Source organism: Podarcis filfolensis, assembly GCF_964270895.1.
Source record: "Podarcis filfolensis genome assembly, chromosome: 15".
Classification (NCBI taxonomy): domain Eukaryota; kingdom Metazoa; phylum Chordata; class Lepidosauria; order Squamata; family Lacertidae; genus Podarcis; species Podarcis filfolensis.
The window spans coordinates 42637118-42653861 of NC_139618.1; the positions used below are offsets into that span (position 1 = coordinate 42637118).

General features: G+C 43.5%; 1 protein-coding gene across 5 annotated transcripts in view; it reads left to right on the forward strand.

Moving 5' to 3' along the window:
- The window catches only part of BIN3 (bridging integrator 3), a 119024-nt gene that overhangs the window by 95501 nt on the left and 6779 nt on the right, over nucleotides 1–16744 (forward strand). For all 5 annotated transcript variants that reach the window (XM_083589092.1, XM_083589095.1, XM_083589093.1 and 2 more), the window contains 2 exons: nucleotides 4413–4554; nucleotides 6788–6922. In XM_083589092.1, the coding sequence (XP_083445218.1) occupies nucleotides 4413–4554; nucleotides 6788–6922 (277 nt within the window). The remainder of the gene's footprint in view (nucleotides 1–4412; nucleotides 4555–6787; nucleotides 6923–16744) is intronic.

Consider the following 16744-nt stretch of genomic DNA (forward strand, 5'->3'; position numbering starts at 1 on the left):
TTAAAGTTCTGTCTACAGAATTCTAACTGCATTTCCCAGGAGATTGTGAATGCAGGGGGCAAATTTACTTCTATTTTAGCAGCTGTCTGTGTTCTGTGGGTTTTGGTGTTCATTAGACTACTAAGGATTTAAGAATGTTTGTATTTATTATGTAGGCATTCTGCTTCGTGGTACTAAAAGCTAAATGTTTGCACTGAAGTCAGACACCATCCCCAAGCTGAGTTGGACTGTTCTGGAAAGATTTGGGACTTGTCTAAACTGAAGTCAAATCCCTCCAAATCACCCCAAACTGAACCAGGAGCCTCAGAAGCAATTTAGATATATTTTTTAAATATCTCTTTTAGGTTCCCCACCCCCAAATCATATTTAAAGGCAACTAGCACAAACACTCATGCATCTATCCTTCATAATTTTGGCAGGTTTCTTGCACCTCTCTGATATGTGCGGTTATACAAATTGTCCACAAAAGTGGGAAGGATTAAATGAATCCTAAGCCACCTTGAAACTGTAAAAATTGCCCAGGAAAACCACTGCTGTTAGTTTCTGCATTTAGTCCTTTGAATCCAGTCCCTTGTTGGTAAACTGCTTCCTATCTAGACTTGATTATTGCTGTTGTTGTTTATTTTAGAACATAGACTTAGTTAAGACATTACACTAAACTATGGTTAAAAATATTTAAATTGTGATTTAGTGTAATGATAAACCATGATTCACAATCTGCTAGCAAACCAGGTTTGAAAATCATGACTTGACTAGTTCTGCCCCCTTGATTTATGCCAGCAATGAGTTGACATGATATTTGAAATGATGTAATATACAGTGGTATCTCGGGTTAAGAACTTAATTCGTTCTAGAAATACGTTCTGAACCTGAAACTGTTGTTAGCCTGACGCACCACTTTAGCTAATGGGGCCTCCTGCTGCTGCCGTGCGATTTCTGTTCTCATCCTGAAGCAAAGTTCTTAACCCAAGGTACTATTTCTGGGTTAGCGGAGTCTGTAACTTGAAGCGTCTGTAACCTGAAGCATCTGTAACCCGAGGTACCACTGTAGTTGCTGTCATTCCTCTTTTTCCAGAAGGCCCCTGTGCCGTAGTATTGAAGATGGAAATGAAAGCATCCAAGCAACTCTAAATCATTGTTAGCTAAACTTGAAAATGAAATCACCTAAGCACTTCTGAACCATTCAGGTGTTTCTGGATGAGACAGGAGATAGATGATGTTTCAAATTATACCACCCTTTGTCAAACATTAAGAACACATTCTACACATTGTGGCTCTTTTGCCAATCAGGATTGGGAATATTATGTCTGAACGGACCATATGATTATTGCAAACCATTGTTGGTAAGATACTTGAATTAAGTCATACCATGAAGTAAAAATTTTGTTTGAAGACATGAGAGATTTGACTGTATAATTGAAATAAATGTTGGGGCCCTCGGGGGCAGCTGGAAGACTTTCAACTATTTTTAACTAGTTTTGTGTGAAACTAGCAATTTTAAAGTTATTGGACACCTCTAAAAAGACACTGCTGAAGTTAACGAAGGAATGTAATTGTGTTCTTTGCCAGCATCTTTCCCTTAACAAGCAATTGATGCACCTTGCAAAACTTGAATTTAAACTGGATATTGTGTATGTGTGAGTGTATCTGTCATTATCTTTTCTGAGCCTTCAGGATGGGGAGAGCTAAAAATTAATTTAGATGTAGGATTAGTTCTCACATTACTCCCATGGCTGTAAGAAACCTCAGGCTAAGTAATCTATGGAACAGGGCATTCTCTATGAGGACATAGATCAGACAGCTCCATATAATGTATAAAGTTATGTTTATATAATTATAGAATGCGTAAAGTAGCTCAGGTTTGCCTTTGTGCAAGTTGGATCTCTCTGTCTATCTCATAAGGTAGATGCAAACGAAGTTAATAAGACTTTTAAATGTCTGTTGTGTGTGGGAAAGGACTGTAAAAGTAATAATATTAGTCACTTTTCTCGTGTAAGGTGTTCAGAACATACTCATAATAATGATAGTATAATGGTGAGGATATAATGTTGGGAGGAGAAAAAGACAAAAGACAAGTGAGGTAGCCCTGTTGAATTTAATTCAAGGTGAAAACTTGAATGCTCACTTTAAATGATTAATTGGATATTTACTGGCAGTGGCCAGGCTAGCAATAGCCAGATTTTGGAAGGGATTGGAAAGGACAACTCTTAGACATGGTACCATAATGTGTGGTAGATTACTTTAAATGAAAAACTTACAAAGAAGCTAAAAATGGCAAGGAGAGGTTGCCAAAATAATGTTGGGAAGAAGAAAGATCAAATTTATGGAAGAGGGCTCAGGTTGTTTATCTCTCTCACCAAGCTTCCTGTCTCAAATACAGTTCCTGTTAACTGAATATACCTTGGGACAGACAGGTGGTCTTGGAAGTGCTGTTGAAGGCCCCTCGGTTAGGTGACTTCAGTTTCCTTGTCCTTTCAAACAGGTGTGGTTCTATCTCCACATGCTAGTAGGCTGGTTAATTGGAGCCAGTTCAGATAGCTAATGGCTCCAACTCATGTTACAGATAGGTAGCCGTGTTGGTCTGCCATAGTCAAAACAAAAAAAAATTTTTCCTGAAAAAAATCTGAAGAAGTGTGCATGCACACGAAAGCTCATACCAAGAACTAACTTAGTTGGTCTTTAAGGTGCTACTGGAAGGAAAAATTTTTTTTGTTTTGGCTCCAACTCACGTTAGGGGATATTTATTCTGATACTGCCTCTTTTCTATCAAAACCCCTAGTGAACACCTAAAACAAGAAATTAGCATGGGTAGTTGACACAGTAGTTTCTTGGTATTCTTTCTTGCTAGTTGGAAGGATGTGTGCCTAAGGCCAACATGGTGCCCCCCAGCTGCTCTTGAACTGCCATGGCCCCTGGCCAACATCTGGATGGCTCTGTGTTTGCTGCCCCTGATTTAATGGCAGTGAGGCAGGTGGGCTGGCAATTCAAGCCCAGGTAGAAGGAAACTCCTGATGACTCTTCTCAAATGTGGCTTGCTGCCTTAGAGTCTGTTCCTTGGCAGTGATGGTGGAATACTTAAATGTCCTCCCACACGGCATCCAGCTGCATGGGATGTTGTAATACATTTCATGCTTCGTGCTTACCATGGGTTTCACCCAATTTTTCTTGGACTCAGATTGAGGAGGCCCAATGAAAATCCCTGCTAGTCCTCAAAGGCTTTTAAGTGACCTTGGGCCAGTCACCATCTTTTAGCCTAACCTACATCTCTGTAGCTCTAGAGGACAGCAATAGGAGTAGTGGGTAGAAATTGCAGTGAAACAGAGTTCAACACTCTCATGGTAGGAGCTGTTAGGGCCTTTCCATACTTCTTCCACTTGCGCTTCAGCATAGCTGCTCTTCTTTTCTGTTGCTCTTTGTCAGGGCTTCTTGCGGTCCATTGTGTTCCTGCACACATGCACACAATATCATGTTGTCACTTCTCTGGAACCTCCAAGGGGGAATCCAACAAGCACAAGGTAAAATAGACCATAATTCAATTGCCATTAAAAGAAGACCACCTACACAGCCCTTAATGTAGAATATTTGAGGTGGCGGTGGCAGGGAAGGAAGGAGAAAATTTGGACAGTGTGTGTTCCCCAGTCATTTCCAACTTTTACATTGTGCTTGCACGCATTGGCACAGGAAAGGGAAACTGCTTTCACTCACATATATGTAGTTGATTGCAATGCCTGTATGAGTGCTAAAGTGGGGCACAATTTAAAAAATTGTGGGGCAGAGAACCGAAAATGGACAGCAATGGACTGGCAAGCTGACTGAAGGTGTGGGTGGAGACAGAAGGGGTGGAGGTGACAGAAGTGAAAGAGGAATGGCCACACAATGTGCCACAAGGGGAAATGTGTGTTTTTTTTGTTGTTGTTCAGGAGTCCAAAAAGGGATCTGATCTGGTCGGAAGGGGAACAAATTTCTATATTTCTATTCAGCGGTAAAAAGCATTTCACATTTCTGCGTCAGGATATAAATGAAAAGCTTTCAGCCCAGTGCTACAGATCCGATGGAGGTTCTAAGAAAGTGAGGGACCAATGGAAGTGTGGGTGGGGCAGGTGTGTGGGAGGGGGCGGCCCTGGGAGCGGGGTGGGCTCTCCTCTGCTGGAGCTGGAGGTGAATTCTGCTTTGAACAGCGATTTGAAAAGATGACCTACAAGGTCCCTTTTTCACTCTCTGAGTCTAAGGTTGTCGTGTGGATAAAATGCATGGGAGGGGGGCAGTGGCAATATTCCTTGCCTTGAGCAGTTTCTGAAAAAGGCCAAAAAGAAAATGGAAGCAAGTCACTAAGCTAAGCTCTCAATGGGCAATCAGGATAAGTGTCATGAGGACACAGTAATCATAATTTTACCCCACTTCATTTGTTACAGATTCAGCGGTGTTTTCCCCAGCCTGAATATGGCAGTAAAGCGGCGGGAACAAACTCTGCAAGATTACAAGAGGCTGCAATCTAAGGTGGAGAAGTATGAAGAGAAGGAGAAGACGGGACCCATCCTGACCAAGTTGCACCAGGTACTGAGCCAAGAGGGAAGGGGGTCATAGGCTCATGGTCAGAGAGGATTTGGAGGTTTTGCAGGTGCAGGGTAACATTTTACTGGTTGTCCTGGGACTCTTTTCACAAAGTTGCATGTGCTTATCCATATCTCTGAGGTGTTTGTTCTTTAATATTTAGTTTTGAGCTGGAATTTGGATGGATTCAACCAACAATCTAGAGCGTTCTGGTGTGTTTTAGTGTGAATAGCTTACCTACAGAGAAATCTAGTTTTCACACAGAAGATACATTTGGATGCAATACCGGCCACAAACCATCATCAGGGCAACTAGCCTTTTCCTGAGCTATCACAGAGCAGCTGACTTAGCACTAGCATGCAACCCAGCACTCGTGGTTTGAGAATCCAATAACAAACTTTGGTTTCCACTTGTGCTTTATTTGGAGAGAAGCAAGCCACACAAACAGGTTCACATGTAACCCTAACCCAGCTTCTCCGTGGTTTGTTTCCCTGCTCTGGAAAGCGATGAGCAAAACGAGGAGTGCTTGAGTTACAGGCACCTACCTGCACACAGCTTGTGCAGAGGCTAATTTCTCTAACCATGGTTCATGGCCAGTGTTGTATACGAATGAGGCCAATATCTTCATTTAAAAGAAAATCAATCATTTGTAGGATGATCTTTAGAACTGCATATGTCCATTAGGTGCTCAGCTCCCATTTGTATCTTGGTTGCTGTTGTTGCAGCCGCAAGTGACTTTTCCATTTCACATTTCTGCCACCCTTCCTGCAGGAGTGACTCCTTTGCCTCCAAATATCCTGCAAGTATATGTACACAGTTCAGAGTTGTAGGCACACATCACAGAATGGCTTCCAAATTCCCCTCAGTACCTTTTTAATGAAATAATCCAGCAAGATTTGTTGAGATTTTGAGATGTCTTATGAGATGACTCCTGTGTCAAACAGGAGTATTGAAAAGGGCCATTAATCTGTTTTGAAAGTGGGGCTAAGACTAAAGTAAAAAGGTCTTCTGGTTAAGCTGGTCTTAAGCTGGTGTTAAGAGAATTGTATTTAGGATGGCAGTTTTAGTTTCCTAACTCACTAAGCGCTACTTTGCATTTGGTGTGGCAGTTGCGTTTGCTGCGGTGTATTGGCATCCTGGAGAAGATAGGATGTACACCCCTAAACTCTCCCTAGGCAGCTGCAGCCAGTCCCTAGGCGCTTAAATGGAAGTGCTCACATTTCACACTTTGAAGTTTCTTGCAGTAAACTGGTGGGGCATCAGGGGTGAATGGATTGCCATATAAATGATGAAGCAGCTCTGAATCTAATGTTGCTAACCCACTTTCCTATGTCTGCTGGAGCCTCTTAAGAGATTGGCTTTCATTGAAGAATGCAAATTCTTAATAACTCTATAAATTGGGCATTGTGTTAAAGAATTACCATATCAACATTAAGAAAGGAGAATTCAAGCTTTATAGTAAAGAAGCTTAGAATGCTGTGTATGCATGCATAAAACTAAGGATGTGCGAAAGTGAGCTCCTTTGTCTTGATGACTAAGCAGGGAGGGTTTTCCCCCTCCCCCCCCCGGAATTTCAAGTAGGGCTGTGCCAAGGGGGGGCACCCTTTTCACAAACATTTTCATCTGTATCAGAAGGCACATGTGTGAGCACACATACACTCCCCACTCCCCCCCCCCAGTGTCTTTTGGCAATAGGCAGTACAATGAGTTATTTTGCCATCATAGTCCTGATTAGCTTGGGATCACCCTTGAGCCCAGTTTAGGAAGCATGGCCATTCTAAATTAACTTTCTCCTATTGTTGTCAGCATATGAACAGATCTGATTGGCTATGTAACATTGTAATGTGGTTATGTTCAATATGTGATCGCTGACTGGCTAAGACAAAGAAGCCCTAGTCAACAAAGGATGTGAGCATTACGTCAGGTGAACATTAAGAAGGCAAACCATTCTCAACAGTAAGTGATTTTTTTGGAAAATATTTTGGAAGACCTTAAAGCACTACCTTCATCCTAAAATGGAAAGAAGCAAATATTTGGTCCAACCATGTTTGCTCCTATGCATCTTCCCTCTCTAAGGGCTGAAGGCCATTTCATATGCTAAGGATTAAAAGGACCTTGCTTGGCTAAACTACATTTGGTACTGAACATGGGAGGATATTCTCACCGTCTGTTGAGGAGGAGGTGAAGCATAACACTTTGTGGTCCTCTTCTTCCACTACCTTTTCTGTTCCCCCAGGCACGGGAAGAACTGAGGCCAGTGAAAGACGAATTTGAGGCTAAAAACAAGCAGCTTCTGGAAGAGATGCCGAAATTCTACAGCAGCCGCATCAATTACTTCAAGCCAAGTTTTGAATCTCTGATCCGGGCTCAGGTATGACTCAGGCAGTCTGTTGCATAAGTATCTGCTTTATTTTCCTTAATGCAACTAAACAAGGCTGTTTAGTAATACTTCAGTAAGAAAGAAGTGAATGCCATATATAGATGCCATCAATCTGTTTTGGAATATCCAATAGACACAGACCAAAGCCCTGTGGGGATAGAAGGGATGAGAGGAGTAGGAAGACTGCAGCATCAACATGCAAGGGGGCTTTAAGTTTGGCTACAGTTTGACAAAAGAAGAAGGGTCATTCCATACCAAATCACCTGGTGCCATGTGCTCTCAAGACTCAGATTTTCTTCAATTTTTTTAAATGTGTAGATACCTATGTAAAAGGTAAAGGGACCCCTGACCATTAGGTCCAGTCGTGGCCGACTCTGGGGTTGTGGCGCTCCTTTCACTTTATTGGCTGAGGGAGCCGGCGTACAGCTTCCGGGTCATGTGGCCAGCATGACTAAGCCGCTTCTGGCGAACCAGAGCAGCGCATGGAAACGCCCTTTACCTTCCCACTGGAGCAGTACCTATTTATCTACTTGCACTTTGACGTGCTTTCGAACTGCTAGGTTGGCAGGAGCTGGGACTGAGCAATGGGAGCTCACACCGTCGCGGGGATGCAAACCACCGACCTTCTGATCGGCAAGTCCTAGGCTCTGTGGTTTAACCCAGAGCGTCACCCGCATCCCTAGATACCTATGAGATAACCTCAAATTAATTTTTAAAGATTTTTTGGTCCAAAATTGGGCGCAGGAGAATTTTTTGAAAATTCTGATTTTCACATGATTTAGGCTAATGCAATGTCTGCGTCAGTTTAGAAAAAAAACCTCCTGTTTCACTTATTTTTCAACCGATTGGGCTTATTTTAGTATCAAAATAAAGCTAATTGTCGTTTCTTTAAAAATAAGGTATAAATATGGAATTAAGTGAGGCTTTAAGGTCTCTTTGAGCCTGAAATAACTCACATAACTCACATATTTGTGAGAGTAGTTAAAATTGTTCCCTGTTATGTTACAGTGTCATCTGATATATTTTAAAAATTAAGTTTTATTGATTATTTAATAAAAACAAAATATGTCTTAGAGCCCTTGTTCATTTTATTGTGTAAAGCACTATGGCTTATGGAACCTACCGGGGGTGGGGGGATGACAAAAATACACTTTGAATGGTTGGTGACCCACAGAGCCTAGGACTTGCCGATCAGAAGGTTGGTGGTTCGAATCCCCGCGACGGGGTGAGCTCCCATTGCTCGGTCCCAGTTCCTGCCAACCTAGCAGTTCGAAAGCACGTCAAAGTGCAAGTAGATAAATAGGTACCACTCCGGCGGGAAGGTAAAGGGCGTTTCTGGTTCCCCAGAAGCTGCTTAGTCATGACCCGGAAGCTGTACTCCAGCTCCCTCGGCCAGTAAAGCGAGATGAGTGCCGCAACCCCAGAATTGGCCACGACTGGACCTAATGGTCAGGGGGTCCCTTTACCTTTACATAGGTATCTACACGTTTAAAAAAAATTTGAAGAAAATCTGAGCCGTGAGAGCATAGTCAAGTATTGAAATCAGGTGGTTTGGTGTGGAAAGACCCAGAATGAAACAACTGCAAACATACTGTATATACTTGAGTATAAGCCAACTTTTTCAGCACATCTTTTATGCTGAAAAAGCCCCCCTCGGCTTATGCTCAAGTGAGGGTCCCTGTCGGCAGCGGTGGAGGAGGAACGAGCAGCTTGAAAGCAGCCCTTTGGGGCTGCTTGTTCTTCCTCCGCCGCTGCCGCCACCAGCCTCTGCCTCTCGGCAGCACCCTAGGTGGGAGGGCTGCGGGGGAGAGAGAAACCCCCTCTGGCGTGGGCGCATTCGCACCCACACACACACACACACACACTCCTGCCACCAGGAGGTTTGTGGTGTGGTGAACCGGCTTATACTCGAGTCAATAAGTTTTCCCTGTTTTTTGTGGTAAAATTAGGTGCCTCGGCTTATACTCAAGTATATACGGTATGTAATGTTCTACATCCTCCCCACCACCTCTCTCGTCCCTGTCCCTTACAGCATCCCTTCCTTTTCCTCTGGTTTTTCCCACCCCATGGAGGAAGGGGGAGATCCTTTATATCATATGGACATTGATATTTGTTTTGTTTAAAAAATCTGTGTATTCTCTTCCAATTTGCATTCAAGGTGGCTTAACAAAATGCCATAAAAATAATCAAAACTTAATAAGAATACAAAGCAATGGCAGAGAAAAAGAATGCAGAATTTTTCAAAAACAGTTTAACTTAAAAGCAGCATATTAAATTTAGCAACAAGAAAGGCAATTCGGCAAGCTACATGGTGAAACACAAAAAAACCACATTAGATCAACCCATTCAAAGGCTAAATAGAAAGTAACAGCAATGATACCAGGCAGAACTCCATTGGGACTGGCTGTCTCTCTGGTAGCCAGTCATTTGACGTCCACAGGCAAGGACCTCCATTGACAACCTTACAAGAGCACACTAGAATGTAGACTCAGCCCATGATTTGATCAGCTCCAAGCACAGGTCTATTAGGAAGAGACATATATTGGGGGCATTCTGTTTACTGTGGTTTCAAATAGAGTTGAAGTGTGTGTGAGATGATCATCTGGTGATGCGTGTCCACACCACCTTTCATTTTATCCTGAGATTGCTGCACAATTATGCACTGGAGAATCATTGCCCTTCCACGCTAGGGAGCCAGTGTGGTGTAGTGGTTAAGAGCGGTGGACTCGTAATCTGGGGAACCGGGTTCGCATCTCCGCTCCTCCACATGCAGCTGCTGGGTGACCTTGGACCAGTCACACTTCTCTGAAGTCTCTCAGCCCCACTCACCTCACAGAGTGTTTGTTGTGGGGGAGGAAGGAAAGGAGATTGTGAGCCGCTTTGAGACTCCTTCGGGTAGGGATAAAGCGGGATATCAAATCCAAACTCTTCTTCTTCTCTTCTTCCTTGCTTTGTTACATTGCTTAGACGTCTCAAACCTTCTTAAAAACCCAGAACAGCACTGTTGGCACTTCTAGATTAGTGGCCTGGTTAGTAGCACAAGGGGGGGGGGGCAGTTTTTAGTTGTCATAAATGGGATAGATGTGTACGGTAGATGTGGTGCTTGTTTTCTCAACCACTGTCTAGCCTACATTGTGAGCAATGGATGATGAATGGTACATTGATGCCTAAGAGCAACCCTCAACAACAGTTATTGTCGAGGTCTTTTGTGAACGGAGAAAAGCGGTCAGCTTTTGAGAGTTGTCTTTGCGTCTGGCCTCCTGCTTAGGCACGGGTGCAGGTAGCTTGCAAACATTTGCAGATGCAGTTGGGGTCACAATGACCCCCAAAGCAGAATTAGTAAGCATTGTGTGAAATGCTAGCCATGATGGGTGGGGGAACAATTTTGGCAGATTACAAAAAAGGTTTTAACTGGGGGCGGGGAGGGGCATGTTTTAAAATTCAGGCTTGTCAAGGGGTTTTGTAAACCTGAGAGGTACTGTTGACCCCCATTACAGTTTGTAGCCCTGTTAAGGAAACCGAGTCATTTGTCTATTGTGGGAAGATCCAATATGCTGTGTTTTTACCTTCTATGCTCCTTTCTCACAAGTAATGAAAAGAACAGGTTCTGAGCTAAGCCTCTGTGGTCATGAAGAAAAACTAAATAATTTAAGCAGCACTTTTACAGGGTCACTTTGACCCCTAGCACTTTGTCTGTGTGTGTTTTTCCAGTTTTCTCTGAAATTGAACTCCAGAGTTGTAAGAATACAGAATTAACCCCCACCTAGCTATAAGAATAAAAACATGGAGGTTTCACTAAACTTAGGAAGAAGCATCACACGGTAATAAGCACTTCTTCATAGTCAAGGTATATCTAGAGCAGAGCTTTTGAAACTTTTCATGTTGGTGACACACGTTTTAGACATGCATCATATTCTGACACAGTTTTACTGGCAAACTGAAGGTTAAACTAACTCCTTTCCAGGCCTGGGAGGAGCGCAGGGAGCATTCATGCGACACACCTACACACTGCAGCTGATAATGATTGGGAATTTGAATGCTAATGTTTCCCTCTTGATTGCCAGTGCAGTCCTATGCATGTCTACATAGAAGTAAGCCCCACTGTGTTCAAAGAGACTTCCTCTCATGTAAGTGCATGTAGGGTTGCAGCCTAAAAGGGGTTATGAGTTTGTCACCAGATTTTGTGTGTTGTGCCTGGGCAGATTTCTGGACCATTTGTGTACAAGGCACAAGCTGAAAGGAGAAGCAGCTTCTCTAAAGAAAGTTAGCTGAGCCAGGTTTTAGATTTAGACCTCTGAGGAGTCCTAACTTGGGGCTGTAATCAATAGACCCCATTGCCTTGTTGGGGTCTGCTTAAATAAAGAACTGTGTGCATGACCTCTATTTCCTAGCCTGCAGCCGGAACTCGGCCTTTAAGGTCAGAGCAGGAATGAACTCAGGCTGAAAGCATGCAAGTTGTAAATGGACTGAGCGCCACCCCCAGACAGCTCATTCATCCAGCCGGTCTTCTTTTCAGGATCTCTCCCTTTCCACCCATGCCTCATTAAGTTTATTTGATTTTCTACAGTGTTGTATTACTCAGTGGAATATCTATTTCTGTTCTCTTCTCATCGTGTACCTTTTTGAGAGTCAAAATATCTTGCTGTGCTGCAGCCCTTGTGGAAGAGGCTTATGTGTGGCTGACAGATGTTTTCATTTTCTGAATGAAACCAGAAGCGGTGGATGCTTTTAATGCCATCCGTTATCACTGGTTTAGGCCAGGGGTTTTCCTGCCTGTTTGATTGGCGCTTTTGTCAATGTTTCTGCTCTTGGAGGCTAATGGCCCTGAAAGCCTCAACAACTTTGGGTGGATGCTCCGCCTTAAATATGGTCAACAAGTTCTGGCACCTCTTCTTCTAGAAAAAAAAGCCCCGAAGAAAAGCAGAAGTATATGTGTGTGAGAGAAAAAGATGAACAGACTGAGAATACGACCCTCTTCTTTCAGGGAGCTGTTCAAGTGTACAGATTTTTAAAAGAGAGTCCTTCCTAGTGTTGTGATAATAAGACTCAAAGCACATTATTAGACCATCAGACTAACAAACAGCAATTCAACAGGTGAAGGTTTTTCCCTGGCTACTTACCTCCATACCAGGAACAGCTTCACCTCTTTAGGTTTTCTGAATGTCAGCTTGCTGCTGAATTCAGGTAGGTAGCCGTGTTGGTCTGACGCAGTCGAAGTATATAAAAAAATTGTCCAGTAGCACCTTAGAGACCAACTAAGTTTGTTCTTGGTATAATCTTTCATGTGCATATCTGAAGAAGTGTGCATACCAAGAACAAACTTAGTTGGTCTCTAAGGTGCTACTGGACAATTTTTTTATAAAAAAGGTAAAGGTACCCCTGCCCATACGGGCCAGTCGTGTCCGACTCTAGGGTTGTGCGCTCATCTCACTTAAGAGGCCGGGGGCCAGCGCTGTCCGGAGACACGTCCGGGTCATGTGGCCAGTGTGACGAAGCTGCTCTGGCGAGCCAGCACCAGCGCAGCACACGGGAACGCCGTTTACCTTCCCGCTATAAAGCGGAACCTATTTATCTACTTGCACTTAGGGGTGCTTTCGAACTGCTAGGTGGGCCGGAGCTGGGACCGAAAGACGGGAGCTCACCCCGCCGCGGGGATTCGAACCGCCGACCATACGATCGGCAAGTCCTAGGTGCTGAGGTTTTACCCACAGCGCCACTTGCGTCCCCAATTTTTTTATAGCTTGCTGCTAAAAACATTGAATCAGAACTTGTTTAAAAAGGGAAATAAATAAGGGCAGTTCTTTTTGTAAGGTTTTGTAATATTTTAACTACAGTTGTAGAGGGTTCCTTGGCCCTTTCCTGAGTTCAGTGTAGTGTAGCATTGAAGAGCATTAACAGGAAGTCTGTCAGAAATGGCAGCGGGACCAGGAGTTTACTGCGTGGCTTTTCTTGCCTGAGCCCTGCTGTCCCCCTCCCTCTACTGGCCTACCTTAGAGAGCTGATGAAGGGGGGGTTGAGATAACATAAGAATGCATTCTGAGCACTTAGAAGAGGTCCTAGACAAAGTATAGTTTAATTTATGGCCAGCAGGAGGATCATCAGGGGAGAGACTGCAGCTCTGGGGTAGAGCATCTGCTTTCTATGCAGAAGGTGGGTAGGGCAGGAACTGTCCCCTGCCTGGAACTCTGAAAGCCACTGCCAAGCCGTGTAGACAATGGACCGGTGCTGTAAGGCCACTCCCTGTGTTCCCATGCACATCTGAACCCCTTTGTGTATTGGATACAACAGCCAAGCAAACAGAAGTGGGAGCTGATGAGTAACAGGCTCGTTATTGTCCAGGGATGCCTACCCAGGGGGTCCCTCCCATGCCACCCCCCAATTTCTGTTTTAGTTATTAGCAACAAAGATGTGTTAGCAACAACCCAAGAGTGTTGCAGTCGGAGGCTCCTCTCTTCAGTGGTGTGGTCTTGATTTTGTTTTCCATATATGGTTTTGTAATTATTTATCATTATTGCGCAACAGGTTTACTGGCTCATCTGTTCCCAGGAATTGTTCCAGGTCCCAAGAATTGTGGAAAGTAACTTAGGACTTTGAGGCTGTGCTATTTGACTGCCTTTTCATGCGGCACTCCCAGCTGGCAAGAGAAAACGGTGTAAACTCCCTTTTCACAGCAGCTGCAGTTGCACATGTATGGATTTAATTGTGTAGTAAGCAAAGCGATGAGTCTTCCTGTGTTACTCTTCTCTCAATTCCTTCCCACTTCATGTTGCGTAAATGCCTGTTGTGGTGAAGATTGTATTTATAGCAGAAATCCCACCTCAGAGGTAACAGAGTCCTGAAAGAAACCTGCATGGAGCGTTTGACATGCCAAGGAACATTTTGCGCTATGGCAGTGAGCCTGAGAGAACCTCCAGCCACAAAGATGAGATAAGAAATTTTTTATTCCATTTTCAGGAGCCATTGTGGTCTAGTGATGAGAATGTCAGACTCGGACCAGAGAGATCGAGGTTCAGATTCCCTCAGCCACAGACACTCTCTCAGATTAACTTACAAATTTGTTATGAAGAGAAAATGGGGTGCGAAGAACCATCTTTGTCACCTTGAGCTCCTTAAGAGGACAATATAAATCTAATAATTATTTTTCAAATGCACACACACAACAGTCACTTGTTTTCTCCAAACCATTAACTGTTTTAAGAAAGTGTGCCGTGATTGTAGATGGTTTGTTCTCCAAAACATCCTTAAGTTTAACTGCAGTTAGTCTAGGCTCAAAAGTGAGATAAGACCAGAGACAAAGGCCAGAGGAGGAGGGGGGAAAGTGGTGTGTGAACCTGAGGCTCTTGCTTGCAGCGTTAGAACATAGCTTAGCAGAAGGGCTTGACTCCCTTGTAAGCAACCTTAGTCACATATTGTGCGAAAAGGCTGCCATAGTATGAAAAAACAACAAATACCCTACACCCCCCTCCCAACACTGCTTCACTCTTAGAGGGGGGAAATGCAGCAAATAGATGCCAGTTCATGTGTCACAGCTTTGCAAAGAATTGGGGGAAACCCACTTGCTCTTGGGTCACCCACCCTGCCTGATGCCAGGGGCTGATGCACCATCCGCCCCCCCTTGTCTGGTGAATATTGAGGGTAATGTTCTAATGATAAATACTTCTGCCCACCCACAAACTTTTCCCCAGTCATAGGCTTTGAAGTTCCTACACAAAGATGAAAGGGGGAGAGTTTGTGCTCGCTTGTTGATGAAGGCTTGCGAAGAACACTTCCTTCTCTTCTTGTTCTTATCGGTTTCTGGTTTTAAATAATTTCTCAGTGTTTAAGACATCTGTTGCTGGAAGGGTTGCGTGAGTACATGCACATGTTGCATGTACACACATGTATGTACCCAGCAGGTGCATCAAGTCAGTTTTCAGAAGCTCTAGCTAGGGAATCAGTTTTATTTGTGAGTGACTACAATTAGTGTGGGCAAAAGAAGCATCTTCCTTATCTACGCAGTGCTAGCATACTGCCTTGTCCTCATGGATCCAAGAGGAGAGGAAGCTTTCCACTAACATAGAACAACTCACCAAGAACAAAGATGCCAAATAATCCTATGTAACTTGAAAAGTGGGATGTTTCAGCTGTTTCAATTAGTATGACATTTTATTTGAATACTAGTACCCTTTTTCTTCTTTGGCGATCACTCGTAGCCAAGTAAGGGATACAGGTAGCACTGTGGTCTAAACCACAGAGCCTAGGGCTTGTCGATCAGAAAGTTGGTGGTTCGAATCCCCGCGAGGGAGTAAGCTCCCGTTGCTGGGTCCCTGCTCCTGCCAACCTAGCAGTTCAAAAGCACGTCAAAGTGCAAGTAGATAAATAGGTACCGTTCTGGCGGGAAGGGTAAAAGGCGTTCCCGTGCGCTGCTCTGGTTCGCCAGAAGCGGTTTAGTCATGCTGGTCACATGACCCGGAAGCTGTACGTCGGCTCCCTTGGCCAGTAAAGCGAGATGAGCAAAGCAACCCCAGAGTCGCCTGCGACTGGACCTAATGGTCAGGGGTCCCTTTACCTTTACATAGGTATCTGTCTTCAAAAAAAACGGTCCTCTTGTCCTCTAGTTTATTTCTATTTTTTACTTCACCATTTTTCTTCCCACAGGCATTCCTCATTGTAAATTAAAAAATTGAGATTCCAAATTCTGTAAAAGCTCAAACAATGAGTTCTGAATGGAAGCAAGCAGATTCAGAAGAGATCTACAAAATATTCAAATTTGCATAATTTATTCTGAGTAAAATCTGTGGTGTATATAATTAGCACATTTGTGGCCTTTATTGCTAAGTGCAAGCTTTGCTTTGATATCCAGACCCCCATAATTTTACATATTTTCTGTTTTTAAAGATTTGAATTTTGTTCAAAATATACACAATTAGAAAGAAGCATAACATTTGCATGATTTGGTATTAATCGGCACACTTTGGTTTTATTAATATAGTGTTTTATTTGCATAGAAGGGTTTTTTGGGGGGCGGGGGGAGGGTTGGCCCAGAATTCATGCTGACTTCATACACAAAATTCAGGATTTTCCGAAGTTGCAGAATACCTGCCTGACCAAAAGCAACTCTTTAACTATTGGACTTCAGTGGGAGATCAGTTGTAAACGAGCCTTATCCAGGAACATGGGATTCCCATAGTGGATTTGAAGAACACTGGCTGAGTGTGGGTGTGTTTGGCTGTTTTGTTTCTTTTTGAAATCTTGGTGGAGGTTTGAAGTTTTCTGTAATTCTGTCCCTTCATAAGTCATTAGCAAATGCATAATATATGGAGTCTGGTGCCCTCAAGTGGATTTACTTGTTCAATGCGGCTAATCATGACAGTTCCCTCCCCCTTGAGGAAGTGACTACACTGTTTTGGGGGTAGTTACTGCTGTGAAATTCTCTTTCTCATAGCTGCAAAACTATCCTGGGTTTGAGGCTCAAAGTCACAGGGAGTTACTCTTTTTCCTTGCTTTCTACTTGCTTAGTGGTAAAAACCTGGCCACCTTCCAGACTGTGTAGAGTTCTGCCACTGTGGTAAAAGGAGTCTGCTGCACATAGTATCCTTGTGCTCGTTAAGAGGAATGCTGTAGCAAATGGGCACAAATAAGGATTCTGAGGAAGAACAATGGCTCATTTGTATGAAGTTTTTAATAACAAAAATCAAATACCCACCTCCAAACAAGAAGTGTAATTCCTGGAATTTACGGTTTTTGAAGAAGCAATGTCCAAAAATTATTATTTTAAATGCTCTGTTTATCAGATTTTTTTTATACTGGCCGTCAGCAAATAACAGGGTGGTC